The sequence below is a fragment of the Epinephelus fuscoguttatus genome, linkage group LG24 (genome assembly GCF_011397635.1).
Source record: "Epinephelus fuscoguttatus linkage group LG24, E.fuscoguttatus.final_Chr_v1".
Lineage (NCBI taxonomy): Eukaryota > Metazoa > Chordata > Actinopteri > Perciformes > Serranidae > Epinephelus > Epinephelus fuscoguttatus.
The window spans coordinates 14,092,288-14,115,967 of record NC_064775.1 but is presented as its reverse complement, the minus strand read 5'-3'; the positions used below and the strand labels follow the sequence as shown (position 1 = coordinate 14,115,967).

The window sequence follows — 23,680 nt, the reverse complement described above, 5'->3', positions numbered from 1 at the left end:
GTTACAAAGAACGTAAGAATCACGCTTTGCCAAGAAACTCTGTTCCAGAACCTCAACTGCAATAGCAAACAGGAATGAAAGAGAACTGCTTTAAACGACGGGAGCAGCACAAAAGCAGAGTATCCTTCACTTCATTTCTTTCAAAGGTGCAACCCCTGCTGTTTCAAAAGACACACACACACACACACAGACAGGCACACACATGCTAACACTCTCTCACACACATACACACCCTTTGACACAAAGTCTAACGTCTTTTCTTACTCCTGACACCATCACTCCCCCTCTATTCTTCTGTTGTTGTTTTTTTTACATCTACGAGTCAGGGTGTTATCACCTCTGTGGAGAATAGTAATTATAAAAACCATGGGAATGATCCAGGAGTCCATTTCAAAATAGAGTGCCCCAGGATCCATGGCCACAAATTCAAATGTGTGCATGTACGTGTGCAATATATTCTTTGAGGTGTTACTGGGATATGACAAGTGAGCTTTTAAAAAATTAAACCCTAACATCAAACCACAGAAACATTACAGTCCAACACCGATTACATATTCTAATGACATTAATATGACAAATGAGATTACTGGAGGTGTAAATGGGAGGTAATAATTGTCATGTGTTGGACATCACGCCATCCATTTTCATCAATGGCAAACCTGAAGAATACAGTACCTTTCAGTTATTAGAAGTCTTTTTTTTTCTGTTTTCCTCTATATACATATTTATATTCTTTTCTCTTTACTGGATGTTCTTATTGTCTTTCATCTATATGTCAGCCAATTGATGAAAAAAATTGCTGAATTTTGCTACCCTATCAGACAGCTAATGATGTGTTGCTAATGCCAGCTCTGACAAGTTGAAGTAAAACTTAAAATCTGGGTACATCTGGCTTGTCCTCTGATACCCCTTAATTGTAGGTCTATCAACTTGCATCAAGAAGAATTTGATCTACAGCTTTTTTTAACGCCCCCTGGAAATCGAACAATAAACAGAGAGGTTCCACCCAGGGGAAAATTCTGCTGCACACAACCATCTTTTCTTTGTCTCAACATAAATAAATCACCTTATTTGGTGATTGCTAAATTCTCTGACACTCTTCTTTTGCTGTGCTTAGAGGCGTCTCAGAGGTTTCTCAACTCTGTGAACCGATAAAATACACAAAGTTGAGACTTAAATTGAATAACAGACAGATTTCTTGAATTGTGCAGGCTTACTTATAAGCCAATCAAGTTTTCCTTTGAATCTTACTGTTATCTCAAGAACTGATTATTTTGGAGAAAAGGATTACTGCAGTGAGAGAGGCATAAAAAGCATTATAAGGTCTTAAATCTGTATCAGACTGAGACAAGATGAACACTTCTGTTCTCAGGCTGGATAAAGAAGAGATCTTCTTTTGAATTGTCCTTTCCTCTGGGCAGACTAATTCACATTTGCGAATTGGTATGGCATTATCAGGCTAGAAACTCACCACACTGATGTCTACATTTGGAGGCTCCACCGAACCGCCCACTCTGAGCTCAATGGACTTCATGTTCCTCAGAGCAATCTGTAATATACACATGCTTAGTGTACATCAATTCCTCTCTTCATTGCTCACACACACACACACACACACACACACACACACACACACACACACACACACACACAAACAAATCATCCCAATATGAATTTAAATGGCCCTCTCGCTTCCTCTTTCTCTCACCTCCACTCTGGTGTCAAACTTGATGACAGAGTTGGGGTTGAAGTGGATCTTCAGTGCAGCCTGCCCCCCACTTGGCACCACGCCCTCAAATGGCCTCACCACCATGCCTGGCAGAGGGCACATATCAAGCACCTGCAACAAACAAAAAGAGACAAAGAGCAGAGAGAGACTGACTATTTTTCTTGTTTAGTAAGTGTGTGAGCAAAAGCAAGTATCATACGAGCGTGCCTGTAAGTGTGTGTGGGTGGTGATGGGGCACCTGGTAGTAGGCATGGTTCTGTCCAGTGTTGTGTAAGACTACAGTTCTTACAGAAGGAATGTTGAGAGGCACTGATCCAAATGTGACCTGTTTCTCTGCCAGCTGGACACTGGTTGACCCAGTGTCCAGCTGGACACTGGTTGACCCAACCTGAGAGAAGGACAGTGAGGAAAGAGGAAAATTCTCAATGTTTTATATAATTGCTCTGTGACAATAAATCCATAGCACTGTATTATTCATTCGTAGTTCACCCACTCTCCCTTGACCTGTCTTGTCTAATTCTACTCTAGTCACTGATTTCTCACATTTTACAAAGTGACTTTTGACAGCCCCCTGAGCGCATGTATTTGGACCATGTGTACAACTCAGAGAAGAGAGCAATAGTAATGATGATGATGACTGAGCAGCAAGTATGAGTGGGAGTTTTTCCATTGAAAAAAGCTTGAAAGTCACAAGCCGTACAGTACTTAAAACACAACATTTCTTGCTGCTGAATTGTGTTCTGGTCTACTGAGGCTGCTGTCAAGAGGAGAAATCGATATCTGCCTCTTTGATGGATTTTGCCTCATATGATTGCTGAGCTCTGGTTAAATAAGGAGTCTACAAAGACATTCTTTCTATTTAATATTTCATTTCACTTATCACTAATGTTTTAAATTGTTAAAAGTCTTTTTGCTATTCACCTTAATTTTAGCTGTCTTGAGAACAATGTTGCAGGGCTGAACTGATAAAGATTTCTGTAGATGTTCTGATACCTCAGTGCTTCGGTAAAAACTTCTCACTACTGACCACAGACTTTTTCTCTATGTGACGAAACTGACAACAATGTTATTACAGCAGGTGGTTCAAGTTTACATTAATACTCGAATGTTAGATTTTGGACCATTATGAGTTCGCTAAGACAGAGCTGTTCTCTAATGTGTATAAACAAACCCAGGTGCACCCCCGAAAACTCCACAGGATTGCGTGTGAGGGGAGCGGACTATTTGTTTACATCTTGGTAAAGATATGAGGGCTGGGAACAAACCCAGCCTAAAAAACAATGATCTTCCAGTGCTGGCTGCTGGATGGCAAAGATGTAAAGTGACGCGAAAGGACATCATTGTTCAACTCCGCTTCCTCCCCCCACTGCTACCATCCTGACTGAACAAACAAAAAGCACAAGGCCTAATCACTTAGGAATTTAGGAATGACAGAGCACTTCAGTTTGCTTTCTCTGTCAACTGTGAAAACCTCACTTTCTGTCAACTACAAAAACTAAAGTAGGAAATAGACTGCACAGAAGAAGAAACAGGAAAAAATAAAGATAATTCACCATCTGTTGTTGCCATTGATTATTCCATGCTGTGACAGGTTCATTTTGAGGAAGCAGGCACAAGTTTCTCATTAAGTCTGAAGTTAAATTTTTGTATCTGTTTTCTCTTTTGGGATAATAATAGATCGAGCAACAATAAAGTATGTTAATGAGGTTGCAGTATTTCCAAAAATAAGTTTCTGTCCGACACCTCTCTCCTTCTGTCCATATATATACACACTTCCCATCTCTGGTTCGCCAAAACGTGCATGTTTTCTGTTCCTCTCAATCTGTCTCTCCTGATGATATCCACGGTTCTGACACATCTATTATGGCCAATGTATCAACACAATAAAGAATGAGCTGACTTTTAAACTAAAAATAAATTAATAAACGTATTTACTTTCTTTACTTACTCACTCACTATTTATGTTTTGACACTTAGAAAGCATTTATGTATTTGTTTATGAAAATGTGTTTCAGCATTTTCCAAGTTCACTTGTTTTTTAATTTTAAAATACAGGTATAGTAACAGTACTTGCTGAAAATGTTGCTTGGCATGCAGTTGTGGTATGACCCAAAGCAAACAAGCAATAAATACAAGTTGTTTATACAAAGTAATCTTCCCTATTGTAGGGCCAGACCTGAGCAATACAGTGCAGGCGTTGCGTGTTGCCCTCATGGACACAGAGGTCAAAGTCTCCTTCTGAAGGGTAGGAGAAGGAGGGATGCCACACCACCTCACAGTCTAATTCCCTGTATGGCTCCACAGTACCTGAGGAGGTTGGGGGGTAGATTTGTTGTATTAGCCCTAATTCGGACAGGCAAATCTATTGATAAAAAATACGTATTAACAATAAAGCCCCTTAAAAACAACCACAACAGGGAGGGATAAGATGCAAAGTGATATTCTTGATATAAAGGCTTTGAAAATGCTAACCCAGGTACTTACACCCTGAGACACTTAAACTGAGCTGCACTTTTAGTACCTGTCGCTGGTCGCACGGAGAACAGGATGCCACTCTCTGTGACCAATGGTCTCCATGTGAATTCTGCAGCAAGGTTACGCCGGTTTCGAAGGGTAACTGAGCTTCTGTATCCTGATTGGGCAAGCAGAGAAGGGGTGGGACGGAGTACCAGCAGGGTGGTGGACAGCTCCAGAGCCAAGGGGACAACCTGGGCCTGGACCAGTATCTGACCAAGATGTTGCTTGTTCACAGAGTAGGATACAGGCCTGGAGGAAAGAAGTGTCTTTATATAGCACTTGAACTGCAATAAATAATGTTCATAGCAAAAGTGTGTTGAGCTGCCTCCTCCACCAACCTGTAGAAGTGACCCAGCTTGTTGCTTTGAAATGTCAGTGGTAGGGTGTTGAAGGAGTGGGGTGGAAGGACGTGGGAGAGGGGTGAGGAGCCCTGCAGCTCAGAGCAGTCCACTTCCAACTGCACCAACACGAACACTGACAGATGATTGATCAACTCCAGCTTCTTAACACACACTGACTGCACACAAACTTCGCCAAGGTCCACTAACAATGGACCTAATAAGGAAATAATGAGATTTTTTTTTTATACCTTTCTCAACATAAAAAATCATTCCTCTTCACGTAGGAATTGCTTGACAATTCGTACATTATTTGATCAGATGACTATCAAGAACACACAAAACCCCAAGACTACTAATCACACAAATAAATTGTACACACACTTTTATCAGAAACAGTGACTGCTCTGAATTGAAGCTCTAACCTATGACAACTTGGTAGAGCTCCTGAGGTGTCAGAGTCCTGTTGCAGTCTGCCACCTCCTGGCTGGTAGAAGGAACTGCATTTATTACCTGGTGAGAGTGGAAGAGATGGAGAAAACTCAGTCCTGAATTGTGCATTGGATTTCCACTTTGTGTATTAGTTGATTGATCTGTTACTATTCTTTAGACAACCTTTGATCTGACCTGACTGTTAGCCTGCTGAGTGTCTGATGTCACGTCTTTGGGGCAGCAATTTTTAGCTGCTGGAAAAGCAGAGCTGTAGTTTGGCTTGGTATCTGAGATCTTACTACTCTCCAGGTCGCTGATGTGGAGTGTAGGTGGAACAAGCCCTTGAGAAGGAACAATCCCAATATCCACTTCGTCCTCTGCTTTTTCCTCCTGTCTAATAACCCCCCAAAAAGGTCCAACTGCAATATTTACTTTACTTCATGACAAAACAGTTTGAGATGGGCCTTTAAGTCAGCAAACAGAAAATTCATAAGAAGGCCTACCTCTCCTTGATCCTCAGCAGGCGTGTTTGTCTGAGCTGTTTGATGAAATCTGTGTAAACCTGTCGATGGCGCTGTCTCTGCTCCTCCTCTTCCTCAGTGAAAGCATAGTCAGTGTCCACGTAGCGATAGCGGTGTACACCAGTGAAGATCGTCCTGAGCACGATAAAGACAGGAACCAGTTACTGTGCAATCTTTAAACTTGGATCATTTTAACAACAACAAAAGTAAAATTTAGTGTTATTAAGCAAAAAGCCCATTTAAAATAAAGTATAGGAAACCACAAAGTCAAAATTTAAACTTGTCAGTCTGCTTAAAGGAGATAAATAATGTTTGAGTTGAAAGTGTTTTTAACAAGTACTTGAATGTCCATTTAATACTTTTGGGAAGAAATTGATTTGTTGTCTTTGATTATTTCAAACACATTTCACTTGCCAAACTGTACTGAGCCTGTGAAAGAGTGTTTCTTTTTTTCTGTTTTTATTACAGTGCAGCAGGGGATTGACATGCAGACTGACATGCAGCAAAGTGCCGCAGGCTGAAATTAAACCCCGGCCGCTGCAAAGGACTCTAATATGGGGCACACATTCCTATCAGGTGGCCTGGCTGCCCCAAAAGAGGATTTCTTTGAACTTTACCTGTACTGTCTGTTTGCAGACGCAGGCCTGATGCTTGTCGCCCGGTCATTAGGAAAAGCCAGGAACTCCATCCCTTCTGTGTTCTGACTCCTCTTCCTGTGATGTTGGTGGATTTGTGTTTTGTCAGCGCACAGGACAGCAGCACTCACCATCCCACGACAACGTGCCAGTTCACTGGACCGAATGTGTGGTAGTGATCCGGTTGAATTGGTTACTGCTGGAGTTATACCTACAAAGCAGCCAATAAGAGCAGGATAGGTACATCTATCAAAATCATCTAATTTAAGTCTGATGATGTTCAGTATTCTTCCAACTGTTAACAAATCCCATGAAAAGACCAAAGCCAACAATATATATGTACATCTAACAATTACTGTGAGTGTATCAGTGACTGATATATCTTCATCCTTTGTGCCATAGAGCTCCACTGTTGTCAAAAACACACCCGTGAGCCACACTGTTGCAATTGGTGACATGTTCTTTCATTACAATTAACAAACAAATTGTAGTGTATCTTTCATTTACTTTTATTTCAGGAGGTGTTGTCATGTTTTGTAGGATAATGTACAATGTTAAGAATGCACGGTGCAAAATGCCACACATTTTAGTGCAGTTTAAAATACGTTTTGGTCATTGAAACAATTTCAAACATCTCTTACTGCCTAATCTACGCAATATTTTTTCAGACAACCTTATAGATTAAACTTTGCTCAATTTTGACTGTGTGAGCATTTTCTTACTTTTAGATAACGTTTAAACTCATGTTTAAACATCAGGAAAATCTATTGTTAGGAGCATCCCAAATTTGGATAAAACTGCTGTTGAAAATAGTCCCTTGCAAATGTGCTATTTCCCCTGTTTGAGTAATATTTAGTCGTATTTAAAAACTACAATGTCGGCTATTTTAAGAAATTACTGAGCATTTATTCTGTGAGCTGTTTTAAAAACCTTGTCTGCAGCAGACAACAGCCTAGGACTGAGAGCCACAGACAGGGCGGGGAAATCAAAATAATAAGAGACAGATGCATTGTTGGTTTTCATCTTTTCATGGGATTTATCCTTCAATATTTACCAGGATTCAGTTTGGGTACGGGGTGTATCGTCTCACTGCGGCAGACAGCAGACAGGTGTAGAGTGAGGGTGTGGAAGCTGCAAAGCTTAAGTCCAGTAATATCTTCAGCAGTATTGCCACCCCTCTGAACAACATGACCTAAGACATCTAGCGTCTGACACACACGGAAGCTCCCTTGCTGCCGTGCGGTGAAAGACAAAACTACATCCTGGAGAATGCAAAAGAAAAAAAAAAATTCCCACATTTGCTACTCCACTTGGGTTTATAAATAAATGAACTGAATCAATCACCATCCTTACCTGACATTGCCCAGGCGCTATTGTGCCAGTGGGGGGCTTGGTGGTGAAATGTGCTACCTTGCGGAAGCGGAAGTTGACAGGGAGTTGAGGGCAGAGGTTCTGCAGAACACACAGCAGGTCCACATGTTGGCCTGTCACACAGGTGAGGAAATCAAATCTTTGAGAGGGACTTGGCACCAGAGACACAGGAAATCCAGAGCCTGTCACTGCCAGCTCCACACTGCTGCTACCTAAAGAGATAGGGAAAAAGATAGGTTTAATCAAAATATCAGTATCATTCAGCTTTAATTATCAGTTTATCAGTTAATAAATCAATGAATAATCTGCTCATTAAATCATATGAACTGCTGGCTCAGAACACTTCCTCTGTGAGCTTGCAATACACCTTGTGTGTGTGTGTGTGTGTGTGTGTGTGTATGGCGTGAGTACCATTGTGGTGAGTGAAGCCATATCTGCTTCCCACTGACTCGAACAGCAAGAAAAGGCAGTAGTCTTGCCGGCTAGCTGAATAGTCATGTTTCTTCTCTTCACTTGCTCTGTAAGAGACAGTGTCATTCTGTTGTGGAAACAACAAAAGGAGGCCACGCCTCCTTTTTCTCAACTAGCTCCTCGTTAGTATAGTGGTGAGTATCCCCGCCTGTCACGCGGGAGACCGGGGTTCGATTCCCCGACGGGGAGTAACACTTTTTCTCTTTCCCCTCCCCAACAGTGTCATTACATTCACCTCATGTTTCACTCACTGCCTATGACATTAACCTTTATCTTGTTTCAATAGGACATTGTACTACAGGATGATTTTATTTTATTTTAACATAAATGTTTGTGTATGTTACATTCACTGGCATTAAATTCAGAAAAGTAGCTGTATTTTTTCCAGACACATTGATATACAACTTACCTCTTACAGATGGGGCTGAAGCACACTGCCACAGTGGTTTTTTCATACGGTTTAAGTTGACCCTGCTTGGGAACACATACCAGGACCTGAGAGACGTCTTGGGTGGCTGGACTGCACCTCTTCATTCTCTCCAGCAGGGCGGCGTCTGTGCTCTTCTGCAGGTCTGTTCCTACACAGCCATCACAGTCAAAGCATTGTTTCATTTTTAGTTTAGTACAACTGGTCTCCAACCTGTAACAATGCCTATTTGCATAGCAGCTGTGCAGGCTGGCAGCTACACCTACTTCCCCTGAGGGCATCACTCACCACCTCAGTCCCAGCAGCAGTGTCCTGGAGCAGGCAGACCCAGTCACATGCCGTGGGCGCTATTTCTCAAAACCACATTCTCCACACGGGACGTCCCAAAGTATGCAGGTCCAAACCACAGACAGGATAGTGGAGCCCCCTGTAAAACCGCACAGAGTTATATTTTGTTCAGCTACAAAAATAAGCACAAACATCTTTACATGAACACCAGTTAAAGAGATAAAGGATCAATGGATTATCACCATTAAGTGCTATATCAATTACACAGGAACCACTGAATTACCTGCAGGTCAAAAACCTCAAGGCGCTGGTCCACCACCTTAGCCCTTATACTGAGAACTACAGCAGGGTGATTCTGGAATTTCAGCCTGTGACAAAGAGAGGGTGAGGCATATGTAAAGTGGACGTGTACTTCAATGTACATTTCCCAGCATAAAATGATACAATTATTTTCCCGTAAGACTACTGGTACCCCTACTTACAATGTATTCTCCTTCACAAAATATCAAGAGCTAATTTTTTGAGCTTCTACAAAAATCTGCATCAATACATGTTGTCTGTGTTCACAATTATCTTGGACTGGTGTTGCAGAGCTTTTCTTACAGAGCCTTCTCATCAATCTGCCTCGGTCTGTCTGTGCGCAGTTCCACTTTAAGCCGCTGGGTGGCACCAGGTGCTATGACTCCACTGAAGGGTGAGAGTCTGACTGAGGGGTCTCCATTGTACTGCACCTGAAACTCACCTCCAATGCACACACACAAACACATGAGTATTTCCATGGACTGAATTTAGTAAATTGTTTGTACTGCTTAATGCAATCCCAGTACAGGTTTAAATCTGAGAACAGATACCTTCACATCCAGACAGTTCATGTGTTAACAGGGCAAACCTATTTTCTCGAACAACAGTTTATCAATGGCAATGTATTTAGCATAAAAAAAGCTCACTGCATCTAAGAAAATGAGAATACCAGCCCTGGGCAACATATTGTCTGTACCAAGTTACATGCACATGTGTATGTGGAACCGCGAATTACATGCACAGATCACATTTTATGTGCGCACAGTGCTGCATGATTTCTTTCTCACATAGTCCAGCATGAATATGCTATCAGACAAGATGTCTTTATAAAGAAATGCAAGTATATTATATCTTATCAACTACCACTAGCCTTCTTTTGTAATGTTGAATATTAGTGTTTTAAATGAGGAAAGGGTAAAGAATGAGGTCACTTGCACAACAGTATTAGATCAGTCTCCTCAATAAAAGCATTATATACAATTAACAGACTTGTTTGTCTGTTTGTCGTTTTCTTAATCAACTGTAAAATCCTTAAAATCATCTTTATCTGTTTTATTTCAAAACTCAAACTGTATTTTAAGTATTTACAGACTGTCTATAGTGAAAACCACAGAACACGTGGGTGGGTATGTTTTCACGTTATAAGCTATTGTACATTGTTTATCATGTGAGTGTTCTAATGTTTTCTATTCTTGCATCCCACAACCGTCTCTGCAATGTCTCTGACTGAAAGATTTTTACCATTTTCATATGAATTGGTTGATTAAGTACTCTGATTAACACAAAAGAGGGAATGACATTGTCAGGCGTTTAAAAAGGTTTTGATTAATACTTTAATTTGATGGGTCATGGAGCCTGTCTTTTAGAAAATGAGTATGTTGTACTGATGTGAGCAACTTAGATTCAGTATCTCCACACCAAGAAAGACACACTTGATTTACCTGGTGCTGATCCCTGATTGGTTATATGATGATGTTTGCTGATCACCTGACTATTTGCAGCAATACACCCAAAGTCTAGTGCTGAGTCCATTAAGAAGGAACAAGCCCTGGGAAACCTAGAGGAGCACATAAAGACAGACAGAGAGTTGAAATGTCAAAACACCGTAGAGATGTCAACAAATGTCGCAGGCAGTGTATTTGGTCCTAAATATTTTTACTATACTGTAATATGTTAATATGCATCATGTGTGTAGCCTTCTTACCCCAGCACTGGTATTTTTATGGTCTCTACATCATCTATATTAATCAGAAGGCAGGATCTGACCTCCTCTTCTTTAAAACTCCAGCAAGCCACTTACAGACAGACCAGGAGCGACCACCTTGGCTGCGCTGGATGCTGTTAACTTGAACAACTGCACAAGAAACAAATGGAAAAGAAGAAGAGGGAGAAAAGGGCATCAATCAAATGTACAGAATGAATAAAGGGCAGGGGAGAAAATCGATACAACGTTGCATTGTAGTATTGTGCATGGCAATATTGAATGATGTAAAAATGCCAAGTATTGATTTTTTTATTTTATAAAGATTTTAAAATTGCAAATACAAATTTAACTTTTGGTAACCTACTAGAATTATAAAATGAATCGCTTTTTCAGTCGACTAGATACATTTTGCAGCAAAAAAATGATTGAAATGAATAAAAACTTTACCTTATTAGATAAAACAAGTGTTGACAAAGTTTTTCTTTGGGTACATAATTGGCAGTTGAAAATGGGTAATAAATAGACATATATGTTATGGCATTACTCAGCATTTCGTCAAACATTTAAAATCTCAATAATACACTATCCTGATTTACTAATTGTGATAATATATCGTGATAATATTGTATCATGGGGCTTCTGGTGAGTTCCACCTCTTGAAAGAACAACTTTGGTACTGTGGTACCTTTAACATTAAGAGACATGCATTTAAGAGACATACATAAGCATCTTACTATTTAAATGCTAACACAGAATACACAGAGTATAATGTGTTAGCATTTGAGAGTATGCAGGGCAAAGTAAGGCTCTCTTGAAACATTGATAACTCTATTAAAACGAGAAAAAGAAGAAAAAGGTACTATCCTGCTAAGATATATGTAAGTAAATATATATGTATATAAATATAAAAATATACATACATATATATAATTATGTATTTATGCGTACAAATTCCTATTACCTAACAATTTGATTTTAACAGTAACTTAGTAACACCTAACTTTCAGCTACTAACGTACGTTAGACCATTGATAAACAGGATAACATAACCGTGAATAAATAAAAACAATAACTGATAGATAGATAGATAGCTTGGTTTATATTACTGGGCTTGGCCAATAGTAATCATTAAATTTCGCTAGCTAGCTTTCGTAATTTCTCGCACGCGCTAGCTAACAAGCGTCAACGAGCAATGTAGCTAGCATAAGCGCCAAACTCTCTAGCTAACGTCAATTACGTCATTTTATTTTTAAAGATTTCATATTACTTGTCAGTTCATTAAAAAACACCCCTGAGTTTACTTTACCTTTGACGCAGGCTTTTCAATTATTATTTTCTTCGAAGCTTTCCCAGTATTTGTCGCCGTGACTGTAGTCTTGTAGACCTGCCCAACTTTGACATCGTTGAACTCGACGAGCGGTGGGTCAACTCGAACACACCTTCCAGCCATGATATGACTTTTTAGTTACTACGTTACTGACTTACAGACGCCCCAACATATTCTTCTTCTCTTTAACTTGCGTTTAAAGGAAATTAAAGCGCAGTTTTGTCGACTTGTACACTCGCATACCGATGGTCAACTTTACTGTTGCTACCCAAACGTTGTACTACGCAGCCGTTGACTGCTCAGGTGGTTTCTAGGCGACGACTGACTCTGACAGTTGCGCTCGTTTAATAAACTAGAGCAGTCCAGGTGGAGTGCAGCTGCTGACACAAGGCAGTAAACCTTCATATGGAACCAAAACGTCTTGTTTATTATCGAGTAAATTAATGTTCTTGATACTGTAAGTGTCAGTTAAGACTCTCATTATTAAAAGGAGCTGGTGCTTTCCAAAAACAAGTGATTTCACAGTTTATCTCCGCTTCCTCTTCACCGTTTTCCGTTGGGTGTAACGGCTTAATTTGCTGTAAGGATAGTTGAATCAATCTAACTCTCATTGTCTGGCCTAAACTACAGTGAACGATTATGTTGCCACTACACTGCTCATAATACTTTTGTAACTGATAATATGATGCAATAAAGAGTTGTAATACACCTAATTATTATGGATTTCCTTTCACTTAATGACTCAACAGCTGCACGAACAAAACATAAACATATATCCCGAATTCAAGCTTAAAATATCATGAAACAAACATTTGTACAAATGTAAAGTGATCAACAGTGTTTGTGTTTTATTTCACATGAAAAAAAGACAGTCTTTAAGTATTGCATGATACAAAAATATAACTGCATATTGTTAGTCAAAGTAACATCACATCATGTAAAAAAACAAGATAGTCCTTGAAAAATACTAATTTCAAAGATTCAGTCTCTGAAAGACAAAACTGATTTTTATGCTTTCTAACAAAATAAGATTAATCCTTTTTCATAATTTCACATTTCACATAACAGCACCAGGGCTCTCCCATATTTCATCATCATAAATATTAGAGGTAGATCTGATTTTATCTGTGCCTGTCAAATAGAGGCTTTGGCAGTCTTTGGCAGTTGTCTCCTCAGCATTTTGGATTAAATCCCCTGCGAACTGCTGAGCACTTGCTCTTGAGTCCTCAGGTGTGTCCTTTGATGGTTCTGAGCAAGAATACTGGTCATCTGCAACAGCTTTAGTTGTTTCTAAATCCTCCTGATTACTAACTTCTGCTGAACTCCTCTCGCCACCACCCAGAGAGGTGGACCGAGGCACACACTTGGATTCCTCCGATGACTTCTCCTGCCTCCCTTCATGCTCTCCGGTTGGGATAGCTGGTGTGACTTTATCCTTTATCCCCTTCTGATTCTGAGGTTTGCTCTCCAGGCCAAAGAAGTTGTTTCGGACAATATAGCGCACACATTGCAAGAGGACATTCCTCTCATGGCGGATATCTGGAGCCAGTAACTAAACAAAGTGAAAAATAGAGATGCAAATATAAGTAGAGTGAAGTGTATTCTCTCTATTTAAAATCCTGTAAAATATGCTTGTTCAATCTTACCATCTCAAGCAGAGTTGCACGACGAGTCTGCGGTGTATCTTGGTGTCCTCCTCGACCACCCCTTCCTCCTCTTCCTCGTCCCCCTCTTCCTCTCCTGCTGTTAGGTGTGTGAAGGGCATTGTTCGGGCAGCCATCTTTATGAGCCACTGTAACCTGTGAAGAGGTTTGCGGGGCTCTAGAGGGTCCTCTGTCCTGAGAGTTCAGTGTAGTTGTGCTTAGGAGAGCCTGGTTTTCTTGCACAAGATCTTTGGCTCTCTTAATAGGGGTGGCTGAAACACAGGGAAAAATAATATTACATTAAAATATTTCTTCCAGTGACTTGCTATTTTTCAATGTGGTTTTTTGTCTAATGATTTATATACAACCCTTATGTGTTAACAGAATAAAACTAACCTACCTATAATACAGCCTGTCGAATTAAATACCCTAATTAAAGGTCCAGCTTGTAAGATTTAGGGGGATATATTGGCAGAAATGAAAACACACTGATGAAAATGTTTTCATGAGGTTGTTCCTCATTACATAAGCTGCAGTGCACAGTGCTGCCTTCCAAAAGCTAACTTTGTTTAACTCAGGGTGCAGTGTTTGCACTTAGGAACACGTGCGCGAACTTAAATGCACACTCAAAAGTGACAAAAGTGGATGTGAAGGCTCAAAAATGCAGCATGTGAAAGGCCTTTTAATCTGATTTCTACCATTTGTTGGATTTTTTTTTTAAATGACTGTGAAGTTAACGAGTTTTATGCCACTTTCTAAAATTTTCCAGACTCACGAAGAAATGCTTTTATTTATCAAAAAATTTAAACAAAGACACCCCTTCACTTAAAGCTAGCATGAGTCAACTTAACGTGTGAAATACCACTCAAAAAATTCAACAATGTGACTCAAAAATGCAGCCAGCAGTGCCAAGATGGCTGAGGGAATTCCTCTCTTGTTTAATGTTATCTGTATTCCTCGTGTCATATGCCACCGCTATATTAATGGTATAGGTAATATGCATGCTGTTCTGTAGCAGGTTGAGCATGTTGGTTAACTCACCCTCTGGTTCCTCGTCACTTTCACTCATAGAGCCATAGTTGGCGAGCAGGGAGCCCAAAGCTGAGCTCATCTGTTTAGGAGCCACAACCAGGCCACCAGTCCTGGCCTCAGGACCTGCATCCTCTCGGTCCGAATCTGGAAGCACAAGACACACATTGCAACACATATCAGTTACATTTGTTTGTTACATATTTCCAAAAATGTGGACAATATCACATCAAATTTCTTCCATGTGTTAATGACGCCCACAATCACTCACCATGGTCACTGCTGGCCAGCACTCCCAGTGGATCCCCATCCCTGCCGGGCTGGGTGAGGGGTGGAGATCTTCCTGTAACACTGCTGTCCGATGGGTGAGGGCCCCGAGGGTGTCGCCCATGGAGCCCTCTGTTCCCCAACCTCGACCCCATCCTCCTCGGCCTCTGCCTCTCATTCGCCTGTGAATGAAATATTAAAGTTTAGATTTTGTTTCAAATAAAAAAAGAGAACATAAAAAGATGCAGCGCAAAATACATCATTTACACATTAAACGTGTGCATTTACCCAAACTGAGCGGTCTCTAGAACAGCTCCTGTCTCCTCCCGCACCTCCATCAACTTTTTCTTCTTGTCGATATTCTGAAGTGTTGGGTAGTTTCTGGAAAGACAACACATTTTGCTGACTGGAAATAGACATCACAGGCAAAATCCGTGACATCATTTTATGGTGTAATGTCATCAATAGTTTATGGCTGCCACTGTTTTTGAAATGTATTTGTGGATACTGACTTGCGCTCCTCTCTCCATTTTGCAATCTCTCTGCTGTGTCCAGCTTTATTCTTTTGGTGCCTGGTGCATGGTTCTGCAGTCAGGATAAAAAAAGACTGCTGTTAGCAAGGGAATACACTGAGAGCATATGTTTCAGATACACAGCGAGTTGTTTGACTTACATTTTTCCAGTGGATGCTGACTAATTTCTCATGAGCCATGAAGCTACAGTCGGGCACACAACACTACGAAAGATATTTGATGGAGTAAGTCAGTGAAATTTTGAATAATGATTTCCATAAATAAAATAAAATAAAGCTAAATGTACTTGCAAAATTACCTTGACGTGTTGAGAGATATGTTCATCGATTTCTCCTGGTTTTGAAGCCCCGGTCACAGGTGTCACAAAAATGGGAATACTCTGGTTCTTTCTTATTTCTTTGCTGTGGATTACAAACAGATCAGTTCATGCTGTGGCTAGTTCAGAGTGCACTGGTCATGATTTGAATGGTAGTGTTCCAACAGATAGTTACCTTTTTCCCACGATTATTAGGGGCTCCGAAATTCGGTCTTCCACCTCGATGTCCACCTTGACCCCATTCACGACCAAAATTTTGACCTGAAGACAAGAATGAAGTTAGAGGCATGACATAGTAACACACACGCACCATGAGGACTCAGCATGCGGATACAGGTGTGTAATGTCTCCTGTGGCTCTGAAGGAGCTTTGTCAAGTCTGAGAAATAACCCTGATGGTGTCAGAGTGATGTCATCTGGGTTATCTGAGCTTGACGTTGGAGACACCAAACTATTATAACTATTATTCCCTGGAGGGTTGGAGTTTGAAAGACATGGGCATTTATCAGGCAGGGTGATTTAACCAATGCTACAACTGGCATTATGGGAAACGCAGGATCCAGTCAGTGATTTGGATCTTGTCCATTACTAAGGACTACAAGTCAGGATGTCTCAGCCCCTGTTGCTTTGATTTGGACCATCCTTTTTTTTTCAAATGTGTTTCTTGTGAGCCTCATAATCTTCTAGAAGTGTAACACAACTAGGAGTATCACTTAAATTCGTTCCCACTAAGTTTTTGTATTGTTGGTTTATAAAAAACGAGAAAACGTAATTTTTTTTCTGATTGTAAATTAAAATAATTATTTTAAGCTGCCAATAATACCTAATTATTGTTTTAAGGTGACTCATCACCTTAACAGACTACTGTATAGGCTATCCTCACCATATGGACGTTTAGCTCCATAATTTCCACGGCCTGATGGGAAACCAGACCCTGCCGCTGCCCCGTGTTGCCATCCCGGCTGATTGCTGTAGTCCCAGACGGGTTCGGTGGGTGTCTCGCTCCAGCTCCACATACTGGGCTGGAAGCTGCTCAAGCGGGACTGCTGCTGCTGCTGCTGTTGTTGCTGTTGCTGTTGCTGCTGCTGGAAAGACTGGATGGTATTAGGAGGGGGACAGCCGAAGTCCGGCGGAGGATAGTGTCCCGGTTCAGCCATACTCCACGCCTGGAGTTTTTCTTCAAGTCTAAAGTGGTGTCTAGTTGAAGCAAAGTTGGGTTCCTCACCACGCAGCTCTCACATGTGCATGTTTTGCTCCTGTTCAATCGGTTCAATCACAAGTTCGTCACTTCCGCGAGAACAGGAAGGACATAAAACGACGAACACAACCAAAAAAACAACATTAACGATAACGTTACCTATTATCATAAATGTATGATATTTTTGTGGAAATTACACGTCTTGTGCTTAATAAAGCTGTGTCCCATTCGTGTTTTTAATAAAAAAAAAATTATCATTTTATGTTTATGACAAGTTCTCGCGAGATTTAAACAACCCTCTTCTTGGATTGCCAGGTTGAGTTTTGTTTAGTACAAACAGTATTTTTACATTTTAACAATGCAACACTTAAATTTTAAAACAGACCAGTGTCAAATTATAAAAGGTAACTATTATAATCTAGTTAATAAACTACACAATATAATACAACAATATAAATGATTTAAACAAGAATAAATAAGCACTAAAATAAACAAAAAGTTGATAATCACATGATAACAGGCGCCACTACATCATAAGTCTTTTAAGATTATACATTTAAATTATTTTGATTATTCAAAAATTATACATTTGAATTATTCAGTTATCTGTGATGTTTTTAATCTTTTTTTTAAATCGACGTGGGGGATGTTTTCAATGCTTTTTTTTTTTTTTAAATCATTACAGGAGGGGAGTTTTAAAAAGAGTAAGAGTAAATAAACGAATATTCGGTTACTTATGGGGGGGAAAACGTGCAGAATATATTTTTTAATGGTATAGAAATGAGACGCCGGACACGTTTTGGTGACACTCTCATTAGTCAACTCCATTTTGCTGTTATTTTTATGTTAACAATAAAATGAAACATCTGCAATGTTAAACTATGTTGACAACGCACACTACATTAATGTGATATTTTATATTCTTAGAAAACACATGCATTGTAGTTTAAAAATCAGATGAAATATAGGTAAAGGTTTAAAATACTTTTGATATCGGGGGATCTCAAGTGAACGGACTTGGCAACCCAGCAGTTTCCGGCAGGGTACTATGTAGCCGCATGTGTTTCAGACAGAGTGGGAGCAGCAGCGTGGTGGCTTTGAGGAAAATCTGACGGCTCTCTACATAGAGAGTTTGAAACTTTGTAAAGTAACCGAGCCGCCGCCAAAATGCTGGTGTTATTTGAGACCGCCGCTGGATATGCGATATTTAAAGTATGTTTTCACTTTGTGTTTCCTGTCGCTTTAAGCAGATATAGTTATTACGCCTTAGCTAGCTGTGTTAGCTTAGGTTAGCCTCGCTGCTAGTTATCCAGAAAGCATGCTACTTTAGCTTTATGTAACGTGACTGGCAGTGAGCAAATTAAAATAATAATAATTTTATTTGTACACAGACATGTGTACGGGTTAAATTAATGTTTTGCGTGAGTGTTTTTGTTAATGCTCAAGCTAACGCGAGGTAGCGGTGTAAAGGCCCCGTGACCACGTGTGCATGTTGAGGCTCTAATAAGTGACTTTCTACTCTTCACATCACCATGTTCACATGCACACAAATCTTAAAGATGTTTACCTAGTAGTATTTGTCATTTCTGCCCAGATCTTTTGTTAATGCATGACACCTATCTAATTCGCTTCTGCTATATTCCAGGTCCTTGATGAATCCAAGCTGCAGCAGGTCGACAGCCTGTACAAGGAGTTTGAAACTCCTGAAAAGGCGAACAAAGTGTAAGTGTTGAGCGGTGCTTTCAGCCATGACATGATGGAATCAGCAAGTTGTCATCATGTGATACTGTGTGGCTCATGAAATTATGATAAAGCATGTATTAAATGTTTTGTTTTTTCCCCTTCCAGTGTGAAGCTGAAGCACTTTGAGAAGTTTCAGGACACAACGGAGGCATTGGCAGGTAATGAGATTTATCTTTGTCCACTTATGTACACAGTGAGAATGTGGTCTGTGATGTATGTCTGTGTCTGATTAAAACATGAGGCTTTCCACAGTACTCGTCACTACCACTGAGACCACAGTGTTTAAAGCTATGAGGTAGTTTAGATGGTGAACAAAGTTATTTGGCTTAGGCTTATTCAGTTGACTGTTTTCAGGTTTTACGCATCAGTTTTGTAAGGCGTGTTTTAATGCAGTGTTTCCATCCTTTGCCTCTCAGCTGCCACTGCCCTTACTGAGGGAAAAGTTGGCAAGAGTTTGAAAAAAGTCTTGAAGAAAGTTGTTGCCAAGGAAGCTCATGAGCAGCTGGCCATCAGTGATGCAAAACTCGGTGGCGTCATCAAAGTAAGGGGTTCAACATTTGCGTACATATTAGTAGCTAAGCACTATATGCAAGAGTGATGGCTTTAACGGGCTCTGGTTTGCAGGAAAAGATGGACCTGAGCTGTGTACACAGCCCTGCAGTGGCTGAACTGATGAGATGCATCAGGGGCCAGATGGAGAGCCTCATCACTGGACTTCCTCCCAGGGAGATCAGTGCCATGTCTCTGGGGTTGGCTCACAGGTAAGGTGGCACACAGCTACAGCATTGCATGAATGCGACTGCTGCCTATGATTACACTTGCTGTCTGAAACACTTGTGTAGATTTTCTTCAGCATTCGTCACTACCACTGAGGCAGCAGTCTCTACCTATCAAGCAAAGAAAAATGATAACTTGGTTGACGTGTGAAATGAGTCACTAATAAGTCTTCTCTCTGTGTTCTCCAGTTTGTCCCGCTACAAGCTGAAGTTCAGTCCAGACAAAGTGGACACGATGATTGTGCAAGCCATCTGTAAGTTGTGTTGTTTATGAAGTAAGAAAAACATTAGTGATGCTGCAGCAAATTTCTTTTCATTATCAAGTCATCAGATAAAATTACTATCACAATTGCCAACAAACGTCAAAAAATATATTAATTTTAGTCTATTTTTTTCCTTCCATTTTTTTTCTCAAAAGGACCATAAAATGATAATGGAATGACTAAATTTTTCATTTTTAATGATGATTAATGTCTGTTGTGTATTTGAATTTGCAGTCTGACATTTAGTATTTTTGTCTTTGTCCCCACAGCTCTTTTGGATGACCTGGATAAGGAGCTTAACAACTACATTATGCGCTGCAGAGAGTGGTACGGCTGGCACTTTCCTGAGCTGGGCAAAGTCATCACTGACAACTTGGCCTACTGCAAAGCTGTCCGCCATATTGGTAAAAAAAAAAATAAATCTGTATTTGCACTTTACTATTTTAAGGGGAACACACAAACACATTTCACCAGAAATCCCCTGCTTGGTAAAGCCCATGTCTTTTGAAGTTTTGATAGGCTTGGATGGTATCTATTCTTTCATATTTTCTAAGCTCCCTGAAATTTCACCAGGCTATACAATTTATGATGGTATCTCTGTGTGTCTCCAGGTGATCGCACAAATGTAGCTGGCTCTGATCTGTCAGAAATCCTTCCAGAGGAAATCGCCGATGAAGGTCAACGGGCTGCTGAGATCTCCATGGGAACAGAGGTTTCAGAGCAGGACATTGGCAACATCAAGCACCTGTGCGATCAGGTATGTCTGTCTTTGTTTTTTCTTTACACGTGAGCACAAGTGACAGTAGTGATGATGACGACAGTTGTCTTTACCCTGAACAAATCATGTGGGTTTTCAGTCACTACCTCATCTGAACAGTCGCAATTCATGGCTCCAGGTCTTCACTTCATAACTGCGTTGGCCTTTTTTCTGCTCGCAGTTGTAATGCAAACTGTATCTCTTTATTTTCAACAGGTTATTGAGATTTCAGAATACCGCGCTCAGCTGTACGACTATCTGAAGAACAGAATGATGGCTATCGCTCCCAACCTGACAGTAATGGTGGGTGAGCTGGTCGGCGCCCGGCTCATCTCACATGCAGGTGAGTCACAGAAAGGGACTGTGAAATACAGCCAAGCAGTGATGATGACGACATTATGTCACTTTCCTGAAAATGTCTGATGGTTTTAAGTCACTACCTCATCTGAGCTTGTGTAAAGAGACCCAGTGGGCAGGTGATGGAGGGAGCAGCATATTTACTTGTCTTTCTCCATGCTGTTTTTAAGGGTCCCTTCTGAATCTGGCAAAGCATCCGGCGTCTACAGTGCAGATCCTTGGAGCCGAGAAAGCTCTTTTCAGAGCCCTGAAGACTGCAAAAGATACTCCCAAATGCACGGTCTCATCTACCATGCCTCCCTAGTGGGCCAGACCACTGCCAAGAATAAGGGCAAGGTAAGTTCAGAAGGACCGGTAATTGGACTGGGTAGTGATCATCACTGTCTGGTGGTAGGAAAATAAACACAGGCTCTGTTTTTCCATCATATTTGTCCAGATCTCCAGAATGCTGGCAGCTAAAGCAGCCCTGGCTATTCGCTATGATGCCCTGGGAGAGGACACAAATGCAGAAATGGGAGCAGAGAACCGTGCCAAACTGGAGGCCAGGCTGCGCCAGCTGGAGGAGAAAGGAGTAAGTAAAACTACTCCGGTATCACAACTACCACTATACATAACACCACCTAGACTTTGCTCAAAGTTAATTCCAGTTTCTTTTTAGAATGCTTCTGAGTCTTACCTTGCACTAAGAATTAATTTACTCGTGTTTATTGTTACATATTGGCCCCAGATCATTTTCTCGTTTCATTCTTGCTGTGCTGATTAAGTAGGTAAATGTTTATCTATCTGGTATTTGTTCTGGGCTTTCTCTCTGCTTCTTATCTGATTTTTGTCTCCATTTTCTTTTCTCCCCAGATCCGAAGAATCAGTGGAACAGGCAAAGCAATGGCAAAGGCAGACAAATACCAGCACAAGAGGTGAACACTCTCGAACTGTCCCTTTTCAATAATTCTGTATTTCCACATGTAAATGTCAAAGATGTTAAGCACCTACTTGTTTCTCCACAGTGAAGTGAGAATGTACGGTCCATCTGGAGATTCTACACCTCCACCTCAAAGAAGAGGAAGTTTGAGGAGGTCGAGGAGGAGGAGGAGGCTGAAGAGCCTGTAACACCGGCAGTCAAATCCAAAAAGCCCAAAAAGGAACCAGTAACAGAAGGTGGGAAGAATGGGAATGGACCTAATCTTGTGGCTTTGCGTCCACAATGGAGCTAATGATGCTCAAAGTGGTTTTTTTTTCTGCATGTTTTGTAGAAGAAGCAGAGACATCCGCAGTAGCAGAGGAGACTCCCAAGAAAAAGAAGAAGAAAAAGAAGGACAAGAAAGAGGAGGCTGAACCTGAGGTGTCAAAGGAGGAAGAGGTCGCAGTAACAGAGGTAACAATCTGTTAGGAAACTTAAAGATCATTCATATGACATTTGACAGATTTTCCAGTTGTGTTGACTTGTGTTATCTCTCCAGTCAACAGAAAAGAAGAAAAAGAAGAAGAAAAAGAAGGTCAAGGAGGAGGAGGAAGAAGACGAGTGAAATAGCAGAGAGTGTATATATTTTCTGTTATAGTTTTATGTTATTTTAGTTTTGTGTCATATGTTTATGTCAAGGGTAAAACTGTATTGAATGCCTGTGCCTGTGCTTCAAAAGAGTTCATGTGAAAGAAAATCATCATTCGATCTCCTTTTATAACTGCAAACAGTGTGGTTTGAAAGCACGGATTATTTCCAGGTATAGAACGAGTGAAAATGTAAATCTATATTTTTTAAACAATGTTAAGTTTGTAATCTACTACTCTGATTTCAAAGTTTTATGTTGATTTTTATTTGTGAACACATCTGTATCAGACAAGCATCAAAGGCAGAGCAGAGTGATGAGTTGCTGAGGAAAGATTCCTCTGATCTCTTTGACAAATCTTTTTATTGTCTCAGACTGTGAAATAAACAGTTTTTGCTGTAATGGTGTCTTTTGATTGTGTACGCTGCAGTGGTGTAAATATAAAAATGTAATTTGATTATTCAGTGCAGGACTCAAACTGTAGGGTGTGACAATTTTACTTTGGAAGGAATGAACAGTGCAGCTTGTAAGCAGGAAAATGCATTCTTGCTTAATTCAAACACTTAGAGTGAGCCACCTCAGCCTCTGAAAGATAAGTGTTTCTGAAGATTTATAACCATGAGACAAATCTTACCTGCACACATAATATCCTTATGAGAAGGTTACATGCCTGCAGTTTGTTACATATAAGATCACAAATGGGCTGAATGTGACTTTGTACAATAAAGTACTGTACCAAAGGACAAATTTAAGACAGTAATTAAAATTTAAAGCTGCCTTTGTACCTACTTGACCACATTAATCTGAGAGCATTAGTTTCTGTCAAGATGAGGATTTTTTTCATACAAAACATACAACAGCAAAACACTGCACACAACATTGCATCAGCCATATGGATTTTGGGTATGCCCCCCTCAAATGTCGTGCCCCCCCATTAAAAACATCTATAGCAGGGGATTTTTGTTGTGACAAAGTTAAAGACACTGACACTATAAACTGATGAAAATATACCAGAACACAGAAAATTCAGTGTTTGATGCTCAAACTTATCTGGTTTAGGACAATCAAACACCCCAATATATGTGTTCTGCCAACAGTGATGTAGTGCTGGGTAAATAAAATGCAGGTATATGGGGCAAACCTACCTCTTTCTGTCAGATTACAATATACCCACCTATTGGCAAAAAACTAAAA

General features: G+C 40.4%; 1 protein-coding gene, 5 non-coding genes and 2 pseudogenes across 6 annotated transcripts in view; 6 read left to right on the top strand and 2 right to left on the bottom strand.

Moving 5' to 3' along the window:
• LOC125884717 (cilia- and flagella-associated protein 47-like) overlaps nt 1-23,680 on the bottom strand; it is a 124,358-nt gene that overhangs the window by 50,317 nt on the left and 50,361 nt on the right. The window contains exons 8-20 of the mRNA XM_049569833.1: nt 7,955-8,061; nt 7,526-7,755; nt 7,227-7,434; nt 6,155-6,383; nt 5,520-5,672; nt 5,212-5,410; nt 5,010-5,097; nt 4,585-4,801; nt 4,251-4,495; nt 3,906-4,036; nt 1,968-2,096; nt 1,709-1,840; nt 1,472-1,549 (exon numbers count right to left, since the gene is read on the bottom strand). Of these exons, the coding sequence (XP_049425790.1) occupies nt 1,472-1,549; nt 1,709-1,840; nt 1,968-2,096; nt 3,906-4,036; nt 4,251-4,495; nt 4,585-4,801; nt 5,010-5,097; nt 5,212-5,410; nt 5,520-5,672; nt 6,155-6,383; nt 7,227-7,434; nt 7,526-7,755; nt 7,955-8,061 (2,146 nt within the window). The remainder of the gene's footprint in view (nt 1-1,471; nt 1,550-1,708; nt 1,841-1,967; nt 2,097-3,905; nt 4,037-4,250; nt 4,496-4,584; nt 4,802-5,009; nt 5,098-5,211; nt 5,411-5,519; nt 5,673-6,154; nt 6,384-7,226; nt 7,435-7,525; nt 7,756-7,954; nt 8,062-23,680) is intronic.
• trnad-guc (transfer RNA aspartic acid (anticodon GUC)) lies at nt 8,132-8,203 on the top strand. Its single transcript has one exon. It is a non-coding gene; the product is annotated as a tRNA-Asp (tRNA).
• LOC125884718 (nuclear fragile X mental retardation-interacting protein 1-like) lies at nt 12,903-17,020 on the bottom strand (annotated as a pseudogene).
• LOC125884711 (nucleolar protein 58-like) lies at nt 18,091-22,888 on the top strand (annotated as a pseudogene).
• LOC125885271 (small nucleolar RNA SNORD70) lies at nt 18,985-19,072 on the top strand. Its single transcript, XR_007448842.1, has one exon. It is a non-coding gene; the product is annotated as a small nucleolar RNA SNORD70 (small nucleolar RNA).
• On the top strand, nt 19,585-19,673 carry LOC125885273 (small nucleolar RNA SNORD70). Its single transcript, XR_007448844.1, has one exon. It is a non-coding gene; the product is annotated as a small nucleolar RNA SNORD70 (small nucleolar RNA).
• On the top strand, nt 20,626-20,708 carry LOC125885277 (small nucleolar RNA SNORD11B). The gene has a single exon (XR_007448847.1). It is a non-coding gene; the product is annotated as a small nucleolar RNA SNORD11B (small nucleolar RNA).
• On the top strand, nt 20,959-21,041 carry LOC125885279 (small nucleolar RNA SNORD11B). Its single transcript, XR_007448849.1, has one exon. It is a non-coding gene; the product is annotated as a small nucleolar RNA SNORD11B (small nucleolar RNA).